We start from the raw sequence: 13512 nt of genomic DNA, 5'->3' as shown, positions 1-13512 counted from the left end.
TAGTTGTGTGTGTGAGTAAGTAATGATTTAAAGGGCAAGTCCAGTTCCCTGTTGCGGCTTTTAATTAATCAACATTAACAATTTTCAGATTACTTCAATAGCTATCAATAGTATCAATTACACTTTCACTTCTACTAATAGAAAAGCTCTGTCATGAAGGATTACAGTAATTTCTTAAAAGACCTCATTAACGCTGATTATTATTAGATCAGTACTCACCAATTCTTTTCTAAGTTGAATAAAAAACTGTTTGCACTTAAAAGAAATTTTTACAATCTTCAACCTGGATAAAAGAGAAAATAAATTGGAGTATTTAAAATATTACATAGATGGAAATATTAACAAATTAAGGAAACAATTACAAAAATAATCTTTTAAGTATATATTTGTTTTTGTTAGGTGCCGCTGAATCAGTTTCAACTCATACCGACCCTATGTATAACCGAACGAAATGCTGCCAGGTCACGTGCCATCTTCACAATCATTGTTATGCTGGAGCCCATTGTTGCAGCCACTGTGTCAATTCATCTTGTTGAGGGTCTTCCTCTTTTTGCTGACCCTCTATTTACCAAGCATGATGTTCTTCTCCAGGGACTGGTCCCTCCTGATCATATATCCAAAGTATGTGAGATGAAGTCTTGCCATCCTTGCTTCTAAGGAGCATTCTGGCTATACTTCTTCCAAGACAGATTTGTTTGTTCTTCTGGCAGTCCATGGCATATTCAATATTCTTCACCAACACCATAATTTAAATGCATCAATTATTCTTTGGTCTTCCTTATTCATCGTCCAGCTTTCACATGCATATGATGCGACTGAAAATAACACAGCTTGCGGCAGGCGCACCTTAGTCTTCAAGGTGACATCTTTGCTCTTCAACACTTTAAAGAGGTCCTTTGTAGATTTGCCCAATGCGATGTGTCTTTTTGATTTCTTGACTGCTGCTTCCATGGCCACTGATTGTGGATCCAAGTAAAACGAAATCCTTGACAATGTCAATCTTTTCTCTGTTTATCATGATGTTGCTTATAGGGCCAGTTGTGAGGATTTTTGTTTTACATTGAGGTGTAATCCATACTGACGACCGTGGTCTTTGATCTTCATCAGTAAGTGCTTCAAGTCCTCTTCACTTTCAGCAAGCAAGGTTGTGTCATCCGCACAACGCAGGTTGTTAATGAGTCTTCCTCCAATCCTGATGCCCTGTTCTTCTTCGTATAGTCCAGCTTCTCGGATTATTTGCTCAGCATACAGACTGAATAGGTATGGTGAAAGAATACAACCCTGCACACCTTTTCTGACTTTAATCCACGCAGTATCGTCTTGTTCCGTTGGAACAACTGCCTCTTGGTCTATGTACAGGTTCCTCATGAGCACAATTAAGTGTTCTGGAATTCTCATTCTTTGCAATATTATCCATAACTTGTTACTATCCACACAGTTGAATGTTTTTGCATGGTCAATAAAACACAGGTAAACATCTTTCTTGTATTTTCTACTTTCAGCCAGGATGCATCTGACATCAGCAATGATAGACACAAACATAAAGTACATAAAGAATCTCCAGTTTTTGTTGTTTCAGGGGAAAATAACTAGAATCTTTGTGCTCAACTGAGGAAAGTATTGCCAGGATATCTGTTATGAATTATATATAACTTTCCAATTTTTATGGTAATCTTATTAAAGAAATACTTAAAAACACATTTCACAAGTTAGAACTAAAAAATAACTAACATAGCTGTTTACACTTTAAAACTAGAAGCAATACTCGAGGAAAAAAAAAAGATTTCAAGGTTTTATGTAAGATTCTAAAGATATTTTTACTGAATTTTAAAACTCACAATGATTTTTTTGTTGCTTCTCTTACACTGTCTTGCTTCTTGCATGCAACCCATATAACGCCGTAAGACGGCTCTCAAAGCTTCAATAATATAATCAATGTGAGCAAAATGAATCTGTCTCATTATTTCCACATAATAAGTAACACTCAGATCTTTTTAAACTGGAAGACTTTAAGGGTCATGAGGCCAATGAGATTTAATCTCACTTTGCTAAATATGCTTTGGTATCCTATCCGAATCTTCTACGTGAATATCTTCATGGTAATTCTAAATTTGGATCTTCACAACTCATGGCCCTAACCATTCAAGAAGCTCTCAGGCATTCCCAAATAACAATAAACTTCTCACACCTCAGTCACTTTAAAAGGCAAATGAGTAGATGAGACAGCTTTAGCATATCTGTTTAGGATGAGGAAGAAGAGATACGTTTAGTTTTCTTGTTTAGAAAATTTTAATTTTGGATCCTAAGCTTTCACTGGATAGGGACACTTAAGGACATATAGAAAACTAGGGAAATTCTCCTGTCACATGACAGACGGTATATTTCTAGAAAGTTAAAAAAAAAAAAAAGAATAAGATTGGCTATAACATAGTATAATATCTATAAGAGGAAAGAAAGCCAGGTGTCTCAATTCAGAAAATGCTATAAAGAGTCACATATATTTTAGAAGTCATAAATAAATTTATATTAAAGCCCTTCATACTAGTAAAAAACCGGCTTGTTTCTAAATGATCAAGGGAAAGGAAATCTAAGTCGGTTTCAAATCACCTTAATTTCAACAAATCTCAGGAAAAATATCAAACAATGAATGCAAATCTCTAAACTAGATACTCTTTGGCATAAAATCTATCTTACATGACCTGTATTTTCTAATAAATGTACCCTGTATGATTTATACTCTGTATGTACAGCTATAACAGATTTTTTTTCCCCCCAGAAAAATGGGTGGTGCAAATAGTTAGGTGCTTGACTACTAGACGAAAGATAGGCAATTCGAACCCACCCAGGGGCGCCTGGGAAGACAGTCCTGGCGATCTGCATCTGAAAGGCCACAGCCCTGAAAACCCTATGAAACAGTTCTACTGTGCACACATGGGATCACCATGAGTCAAAATCAACTCAATCGTGACTCACAACAAAAACAACAAAATTTTGTGCAGCATTAGTATGACAATTTTTGTTTGTTTGTTTCCATGTGTCTTGTGTATCTTTTTTAACCCTTTTACTTTCAGATGTTCTGTCTCATTATGCTTTCACCATGACTCTTGTAGAGAGTATGAGAGTGATTAGCATAATTTGATTAATCCAAAGAAGATATATAAATGGCAAGTAAGCAAGCACATGGGAAATACAAATCAAAACCAAAGAGATACCACGTCAAACACAGTAAAATGAAAAAGACAAAAGAGTCCTGACAAGACTGTGGAGAAACTGAAATCCTCATACACTGCTGGCGAGAATGCAAAAAGGTGTAGCCACTTTGGGAAATAGTGGTGATTGTTGTACAACAGCGAATGCAATAATGCAGCTGAACTGTACATGCAAAAATGGTAGAAATGGCATATGTTTTTGGTATGTATATATTTCAACACAATAAAATTTTATTAAGAAAAAAAAGCATTCCTTATCTAAGTTCATAAAGACACTCTCCTACAATTTCTTCTAAAAGTTATGGGCACTGCTCTCTTACTACTTTGAGGACAGAAAAAAAATTTGTCAAAGTTTAAAATTTTATTTAAGAAAAGAACATGATGACACTAAAAAAAAAAAAAAAGAAGTTAAAGGTAGCAGTGAGCCAGCAATTCCAGTCCTGGGTATATACCCAAAAGAAATGAAAACATGCCCACACAAAAGTGTGTACACTAATGTTCACAACAGCAGTGTCTGTAACAGTCAAACGGCGGAAACGACTGATGAACAGTTAAACAAAATGTGTTAAAACCACATAATGGACTATTATTTGGCAATAAAAATGAATAAGGACTGATAAATGTTACAATACGGATGTATCTCAAAAACATTATGCTAAATGAAGGAAGTGAATCACAGAATATCACACAGGATATGATTCATTTATATGAAATATACAGAATAGACAAATCTACAGAGAAAAAAAATAGATTTGTGGTTGCCTAAGGCTGGGAAAGCAGGGGCAGAGGAAGGTGAAAGGAGGTAGGGAATGTTTGCCAAGAGGTACAGGATTTCTTTTAGTGCGTGATGAAAATGTTTTAAAATTACATTATGATACTTGTACTCTGTAAATATTCTAAAAATACTTTAAATGTGTGAATTGATGCTATATAAATTATATACCGATAAAGTTGTTTAAAATATCCAGTTTGATAATCTATGCTTTTTAAATTGAGAATTCAATATGTTTAATTTTTAGTAATATCTGACACATTGGATTTCTATTTTTTATCTTCTACAGGTCTAAAGTTTTTTTTTTAATAATATTTTTATTCTCTTTTCTAGCTTTCCTTTGAAATTATTTTTTTCTGTTTGTACTGTCTACTGGAATGGCAATTACATAATCAATTTTTATTGCTTTATTGGTACCTATGACATTTTCTTAGTGCTTAGTTTTTCCGTCTTTATTTTTAACTGTCAAATCTATTTTTGAATAGATCTGATGCTCTGAACACTAATGACCGAAGATCAGATGAACTGTGGAATGACATTAAGGACATCACACATGAAGAAAGCAAAAGGTCATTAAAAAGACAGGAAAGAAAGAAAAGACCAAATTGAACGTCAGAAGAGACTCTGAAACTTGCTCTTGAATGTCGAGTAGCTAAAGCAAATGGAAGAAATGATGAAGCAAAAGAACTGAACAGAAGATTTCGAAGGGCGGCTGGAGAAGACAAAGTAAAGTATAATGACATATGCAAAGATCTGGAGATAGAAAAACAAAAGCGAAGAACACACGTGGCATTTCTCAAGCTGAAAGAACTGAAGAAAAAATTCAAGCCTTGAGTTGCAAAAGTGAACTGCTCTATGGGGAAAATATTAAACAACGCAGGAACCATCAAAAGAAGATGGAATACACAGAGTCATTATAACAAAAAGAATTGGTTGACGTTCAACCATTTCAAGAGGTAGCATATGGTCAGGAACCAATGGCAGTGAAGGAAGAAGTCCAAGCTGCACTGAAGGCTTTGGTGAAAAACAAGGCTCCAGGGAATGACAGAATATCAACTGAGATGATTCAACAAAAAGATGCAGCACTGGAATTGCTCACTTGTCTATGCCAGGACATTTGGAAGACAGCTACCTGGCCAATGGACTGGAAAAGATTCATATTTATGTGCATTCCCAAGAAAGGCAATCCAACAGAACATGGAAATTATTGAACAATATCATTAATACCACATGCAAGTAAAATTTTGCTGAAGTTCATTCAAAAGCGGTTGCAGCAGTAGATCAACAGGGAACTGCCAGAAATTCAGGCCGGATTCAGAAGGGGATGTGGAATGAGGAATATCATTGTTAATGTCAGATGGATCTTGGCTGAAAGCAGAGAGTACCAGAAAGATGTTTGCCTGTCTTTTATTGACTATGCAAAGGCATTCAACTGTGTGGATCATAATGACTTGTGGATAACATTATGAAGAATGGGAATTCCAGAACACTTAATTGTGCTCATGAGGAACCTGTACACAGATCAAGAGGCAATTGTTTGGACAGGGCAAGGGGATACTGCATGGTTTAAAGTCAGGAAAGGTGCGTAAGGGTTGTATCCTTTCACCACACCTATTCAATCTGTATGCTGAGCAAATAATCTGAGAAGCTGGACTGTATGAAGAAGAACGGGCATCAGGATTGATGGAAGACGCATTAACAACCTGCGTTATGCAGATGACAGAACCTTGCTTGCTGAAAATGAAAAGGACTTGAAGCACTTACTAATGAAGATCAAAGACCACAGCCTTTAGTATGGATTACACCTGAACATATAGAAAACAAAAATCCTCACAGTTGGACCCATAAGCAACATCGTGATAAATGGAGAAAAAATTGAAGTTGTCAAGGATTTCATTTTACTTGGATCCACAATCAACAGCCATGGAAGCAGCAGTCAAAAAATCAAATGACACATTGCACTGGGCAAATCTGCAGTAAAAACCTCTTAAGTGCTGAAAAGCAAAGATGTGACCTTGAAGACTAAAGTGCGCCTGACCCAAGCCATGGTATTTTCAATTGCATCATATGCACGTGAAAGCTGGACAATGAATAACGAAGACCTAAGAAGAATTGAGGCCTCTGACTTGTAGTGTTAACTAAGAATATTGAATATACCATGGACCGCCAAAGGAATGAACAAATCTGTCTCGGAAGAAGTACAACCAGAATGCTCCTTGGATGCAAGGATGAAAAGACTATGTTTTACATACTTTGGACATGTTGTCAGGAGAGATCAGTCCCTGGAGAAGGACATCACACCTGATGAAGTACAGGGTGAACAAAAAAGAGGAAGACCCTTAACAAGACGGAGTGACACAGTAACTCCAACAGTGGGCATGGCACAGGACTGGGCAGTGTTTGGTTCTGTTGTGCATCGGGTCGCTAGGAGTCGGAACAGATTCAATGGCACCTAACATTTTAAACCATTTTATTGAAAGTATGATTGACATTCAATAAAATGCACATATTTAAACTGTACAAACTGATAACATTTTAACATATGTATATACTTGTCAAACCATCATCACAACTGAGATAGTGAACATATCCATCTTCCCCAAAAGATTCCTCCTGCCCCTGTGTAATGCCTCTCTCACATCCTTTTACCATCTTACATTTCTCCTCATCGAGGCAACCAGTGATTTGCTGTCACTATAGATCAGTTTGCACTTTCTAGAGTTTATACAAAGAGCCATACAGTAGGTCTTCTTCGTCTGTCTCCTGTCACTCAGCTTAATTTAGATTTCAAGCTTTTATCTTATGAAACTATCACCTCTAAAACTTTCATTTTTACTCTAAACTCTTCATTTATGTGAAAATTTGATAATTTCACCATTTGATTTTTGGTCTGAGTATCTTAAATATTAATATGAAATAAAAGTAACTGAAATGTAGACTATACCAATTAGAGCTGTAATCATGATCAGTTCTCATGAAGTAATTTTTGTGGTTTCCTAAGGTTATTCATGTAGACTTCTACAATACTTTGTTAAAATATAATTGTAGGGCCAATGCAAATTCTAGGAAGGCTAATTTAAATAAAGGTGACAAGGTTGAAATGGTCTTCTTATTCACATGTGGTATTGCTAATAAGTATGCTGCTTTTGGAAAAATGGATCCACACTTTAAGAACTAAAAGTAAACCATGTATTTGATGATTATTAAAAAAAATTATTGATTTGCCTTGGAAATAAATTAACGTTGTAGGATGTGCTTCCAGAAGTAACTAGGATCAGAAGAAATCCTTACAACATTCCATGATGACGCGGAATAGAAGTTTTATTAACTTTACGTCACATCTATTTAGTTTAGGTCTTGGAAATACAATTTAACAATAAACACAGTATAAAATTTTCAAGTCAATATCTTAAATGCTCACTTTTTTTTTTCTTTTTTAAACCGTAGCAGGTATGATTATTGTTAGTTGCTGTTGACTGACTCATGGCAATCTTATGTATAACAGAAAGAAATGTTGCCTGGTATTGCACCATCTTCATGACTGTTGGTATGTTTGAGATCATCAAAGTCAAACTTTGCTTTTTAAAACATTAAAGAGGTCTTTTGAAGCAGATATGCTAAATGCAATACGTCATTTGATTTCCTGGCTGCTGCTTCCATGAATGTTAATTGTTGATCCAAGTAGAATAGTATTGTTGACAACTTCAATTTTTTCTCCACTTATAATGAATGTTGTTTATGGAGTCAGTGGTGAGAATTTTTGTTTTCTTTATGTTCAGGTGTTAGCCATACGAAGGCTGTAGTCTTTTATGTTTATCAGTAAGTGCTTCAAGTCATCTTCATTTTCAGCAAGCAAGATTGCGTCATCTGCATATTGCATGTTGCTAATGAGTTTTCTTCTAATCTTGATGCTGCATTCTTCATATAGTCCAGCTTCTCAGATGATGTGTTCAGCATACACATTGAATAAGTAAGGTAGAATGATACGAGCCTACTGCACATCTTTCCAGTTTTGAACCACGCAGTATCCCCTTGCTGTTTGAACAAGTGCCTCTTGATCCATGTATAGGTTCTGCATGAGCACAAATTAAGTGTTCTGGAATTTCTTTTCTTTGCAATGTTATCAATAATGTGTTATGATCTGCACAGTTGAATGCCTTTGCATAGCCAATAAAACATAGGCGAACATCTTTCTCATATTGTCTGCTTTTGGCTAAGATCCATCTGACATCAGGAATGATATCTCTCATTCCACATCCTCTTCTAAATCTAGCTTGAACTTCTGCCAGGTCCCTGTCGATGTACAGCTGCAGTTGTTTTTTTAATTATCTTCAGCAGAATTTTGCTAATACGTGATATTAATGATATTGTTCTATAATTTCCACATTCTGTTGGATCACTTTTCTTTGGAATGAACACAAACATGTATCTCTTCAAACTGGCTGACCAGGTAGCTCTCTTCCAAATCTGTTGACATAGATGAGTAAGAGCTTCCAGTGTCCTATTTGTAGAAGCATCTCAGTTGGTATTCTGTCAAGTCCTGAAGCCTTGTTTTTCACCAACACCTTCAGTGCAGCTTGAACTACTTCCTTCAGTACCAATGGTTCTTAATCACACGCTACCTTCTCAAATGGCTGAATGTTGGCCAATTCTTTTTGGTGCAGTGACTGTATATTCCTGCTTTTGATGCATCTTGTATCATTCAATTTTTTGCTCATAGAACCTTTTAGTAGCCCAACTCTACCCAAGGCTTGAATTTTCTCTTCAGTTCCAACAGCTTAAGAAATGGCTGATCGTGTTCTTTGCTTTTGGTATTCTAACTCCAGGTCTTTGCACATTTCACCATGCTTTACCTTGTTTTCTCAAGCCACCTTTGAAATCTCCTGTTCAGCTCTTTTACTTCATCATTTCTTCTGTTTGTTTTAGGTTCTCTGTGTTTAAGAGCAAGTTTCAGAGTCTCTTCTGACATCCATTTCAGTCTTCTCCTTCCTTCCTGTCCTTTTAATGATCTTTCATTTTCTTCGCGTATGACGTCCTCCCACAGTTCTTTTGGTTTTTGGTCATTAGTGATCAATGTGTCAGATCTATTCCTGAGATGGTCTCTAAATTCAGGCAGGGTGTATTTAAGGCAGTACTTTGACCCTTCTGCACTTGTTTTGAACTTCTTCACCTTCATTTTGAATTTACACAGGAACAATTGATGGTCTGTTCCACTGTCAGCCCCTGGCTTTGCCTTGACCGACGATACTGAGCTTCTCTATCGTCCCTTTCCACATATGTAGTTGGTTTGATTCTTAGGTAGTCAACCAAGGAGGTTCACCAGTATAGTCATTGATTACGTTGTTGAAAAAAAGTATTTCCATCTTGTAGAATTCCATCATGTGGTCTCTGGCATTGTTTTCATCACTAAGATCACATTCTCCAACTACTGATTCTTCTTTATTTCCAACTTTTGCATTTCAATTACCAGTAATTATCTATGTATCTTGATTGTATGCTTGTTCAATTTCAGACTGCAGCAGTTCATATATATTTTCAATTTTTTCATCTTTGGCCTTTGTGGTTGGTGCATAAATTTGAAGAACAGTAATAATATTAACTGATCTTCCTTGTAGGCAAGTGGATATTAACCTATCATTGACAGTGTATGACAAGGACTTGGAAATACGAGTTCTATCTCTCAACATTAAACCAGCCCCAAATATATTTACCTATAAAAATGAAATATTCTTAGCATATAGAATATGTAAGATTCTTCACAATCTGAATCCAACTTAAGCAACACCTTCCTAAAGTCTTGTTCTCTTGCTTCTTTCCTCCACCAAAACAACAGAAGAAAAAAATATAACAAATACCCCATCATTCCTAAACTTGCTATGCCCTTTCTTACCATTAAACCAAACCAAACCTTTGCCGTCGAGTTGATTCTGACTCATAGTTCTTACCATTAGGCTTCTGCAAGTGCTTGGTTCCTCTAACCCGAATGCCCTGACTGACCCCCTCTACACACTCCCTGTTTCCATGCTTCCCTTTTACAGAGGAAATGTCAATTCCTCCTTTAAAAACCATCCCAAATATTACAAAGACAATGCAATATGCTTTAGAGAGAGTCTCATCCTTTGTGTTTCCATAGCAATTTTGTCAAAAGCTATTCTAGAATCCTTACATCATTTTACAATGGTAAACAGGAATATGCATACAATATAGAATTTTGAAAATACAGAAAAATTTAGAGTATCATTGTATTGTTTTAACCTAAATCATCTGTAAAAAAAGTGTTTATTTCTGATTTGGACATTTATATAAAATTAATAAAAACTTAAATTAAATATTAAAAAAGTTGCCTTTATTAAAATCAGGACTATCTTAAAATCAAAGATGTGCATTCACCACGATGAGAGCGCAATAACTATCTTCTCAGAAGCATTTGATTTTAATTCACATTCAATAAAATTCATCACTTAACTGAACAATTCAATGACTTTTGAAAAATTTATTCAATTCATAGCCACCCCCACAATTATAACATTTTCATCACCCCAAAAAGTTTTCTTGGTGCACTTTGCAGTCAATTACCTTCTCCCATTTTCAGTCCCTGACAACCACTGATCCATTTTCAGTCTCCATAAAATTTCACATAAATAGAAACAAAGAATATGTAATCTTTTGTCTTGTTTCCTACACTAAGCATAATGCTCCTGAGGATAGGGTCATCCATATATTTTAGTGTCATTAATACTTCATTCCTTTTTCTTACTAAGCAGTATTCCATTGTGTGGATACACCACAGTCTGTTTGTCCTTTCATCAGATGATGGACATTTGAATTGCCATTTTGGGCTATCATGGATAATATAGCTCTGAATATTTGTGTATAAGTATCTGAATTTATGTTTTCATTTCTCTTGAGTAAATATTCAGGAATAGAATTGCTGGATCATATTGTAAACGGTTTAACTTTAAAGAAGCTGCCACCTGATTTCCCAAGTGGGTATTTGCATAATACCAGCAATGCAGCCTCATCCTCCTCAACACTTGGTATTGTCAGTCTCTATAATTTGAGCCATTCTAGTGGGGGTAGAGCTCACTGCTGTTTTAATTTGTGTTTGGTGATAACTGAGCACCTTCTCATGTGCTTATCTGCCATTTTTATATTTTTTTCAGTAGAAGTGTCCATTCAAATATTTTGCATGGTCTTTTTAATCAGGCCATCTTCTTATTACTCAGCTATGAATGTTCTTTATATATTCTAAATATAATTCCTTTATGAAACATGTATTTTGCAGAAGACTGCAACTTGTCTTTTCATTTTCTTAAGGATTCCTTTTGAAGAAAGTTCTTTAATTTCTTCATCAATTTTTTCTTTCATGGTTCATGTTTTTGTGATCTATCTAGGAAATTAATCTTTATTTTTTAACCATGTTGTAGCAGTTTCCTAAAATATTTGCTTCTGTCAGCTACCATATTTTGACTAAAGTGTTATTAAGGCAAGTAATTATCAAAACCAATTAAATAAACAAAATTACGAATACTGAAAAATCAGGATCAAATATTTTAGGAAGTTATATTTCTTTTATATTTGTTTCCCTAAAGAAAATCATTGTTTATTTAAAAAAAAAATTTGAGTAATTTCAATATATGTTAGATATACACAGAATGTGGTCAATGTGATTTTTATGATTCTAAGTCATCTCCTTAAAGGGAAGTGGCAGATGCTCCTTTCCTTTTTCTCCGTTCTGAAATGCAGAAGCGGTAATGGTGCTGAGCCATCCTGGACAATGAGGACAAGGGGAACACGCTAAGGACAGCAGAGTGGTAAGGAAACAAACATGAGTTCTAAACCCCATGGGGCCACCATACTTTGTGCTAACTTAAATCACTGTATTACTGGGTCTTTGTTGCAGCAGCCATGCCTATGTTCCAAGTAATAAACTAGCATACCACTGAATGCATTTAAAGCCCTCAGCATGATGCAAGACATAGGTAAACACTTTAACATTAGCTATTATTTTTTATACTACAGCACATATTTAGAGATTCTCTTAGAGAAAAATACCTAAGTAAAATTTTCTAATTAGCAATTTTAAAAATAAACAATTAAATTATTTTGTTATCTTCTAGTAGGAGCCCAGAAAGTGGGGTAAAGCATAAGTTGTATCAGACAAGTAGGCGGACAGCATTAAAGAGTTCAATAGCTATTTTATAAAATATAAATTATTGCATATAGTGGTAAATGCAAAAGTATTGAGGGAAGTTCTTACCATGGAAAGGTATTCATTCGTACCCTGTTCTTATAAATCAGAATTCCTCCTGACATCACTCCAATCATAATTTCATTGTTACTCTGATCCTTAAAAAAAATAAAAACATGATAAATCTAAATAGTGGGCTTTAATTGTTAAATATATATTTTAAAAACAGGGTTAATTTTTTGAATACAATGTGACATTTTCAAAGTCAACACATAATTGCACAATACCAACTGAAATGGTTAATTGTTACCTCAAAAAAATTAAGGATGAACTTCAAACTAAGCTTAAATATTGCATTATTAAAATTCTTTAAAACCAAAAATGATTTCAGGATTTTCCATAGTTTATGACTGGGACTGACTCTTTGGGATAAAAGCCAGAATCCAGAAATCAAAGGCCTCCTCATCTTGTAGAATGATGCATTAGTATTCATTCTTCCATTTCTAAAATTATTATGATCCAATCATTGAGCAAATGTGGTGCTACGATTACAAAGGTGAATAAAACATGGAGGAGTCCAGAGTCTGGTCAAGGACAAAGTGTAGTAAAAATACTAAACGTATAACGCGAAGTCCTCTAATTAGTATAATACAATAAAAATACCACATGGGAGTACAGAGTGGGGGAACAGTTCTTGGACAGTTTGGAAGACCCTAAACCCACTGTCATCAAATCAATTTCGACTCATAATGAACGTATAGGACAAAGCAGAACTGCCCCCTAGGGATTCCTGGGCTGTCATCTTTACCGGAGGCTGGCAGGTTTGAACTGCCAACCTTTCGGTTACCAGCCAAGCGCTTAACAACTGCACCACCAGAGCTCCTAGAGAAGAAAATTTAAAATGTGCCTTGAAGAATGAGTGAAAGTTTTCATGCTAACTGAAATGGGCTACTTGAAATAGGTAACCTACACTACTGAGAAAACGGGTAGAATTAAAATGCTTGTATCAGATGCGAATCCACCTTGAAACAGCTTTGCTTCTTGCCTTTAAATATTCTCCAGGCAACCTAAGACAGCATGCTCTTACCCTCTACCATTCATTTGCTCAGAAGATAGAACTAATTGATGAAAATATAAGCAAGGTTTTATAACTGTCTTCCTAGACCAAATCCTGTAAAATGTAATTTTAGTAATTTCTAATTAAACAAAATCTTATTAAATTAACTTGTTGGGTAGGATAATACATAACGAGTGATTAAATGTAACAGTATGTATTAATTTGTCTGGTAGTGCATTTTTATTTAGCTATAACCAGCACTACTGTACACTATTATCGGAGT

At 35.2% G+C, this 13512-nt stretch overlaps 1 protein-coding gene across 9 annotated transcripts in view; it reads right to left on the bottom strand.

Annotated features, from left to right (window-relative positions):
* Window positions 1–13512, bottom strand: part of PTPN4 (protein tyrosine phosphatase non-receptor type 4) — a 239006-nt gene that overhangs the window by 91052 nt on the left and 134442 nt on the right. For all 9 annotated transcript variants that reach the window (XM_064287299.1, XM_064287297.1, XM_064287296.1 and 6 more), the window contains 2 exons: window positions 12242–12330; window positions 220–283 (listed from right to left, as the gene is read on the bottom strand). In XM_064287299.1, coding sequence (XP_064143369.1) covers window positions 220–283; window positions 12242–12330 — 153 coding nt within the window. The remainder of the gene's footprint in view (window positions 1–219; window positions 284–12241; window positions 12331–13512) is intronic.

Source organism: Loxodonta africana, chromosome 6, assembly GCF_030014295.1.
Source record: "Loxodonta africana isolate mLoxAfr1 chromosome 6, mLoxAfr1.hap2, whole genome shotgun sequence".
Lineage (NCBI taxonomy): Eukaryota > Metazoa > Chordata > Mammalia > Proboscidea > Elephantidae > Loxodonta > Loxodonta africana.
This window is presented reverse-complemented; position numbering and strand designations above follow the sequence as displayed.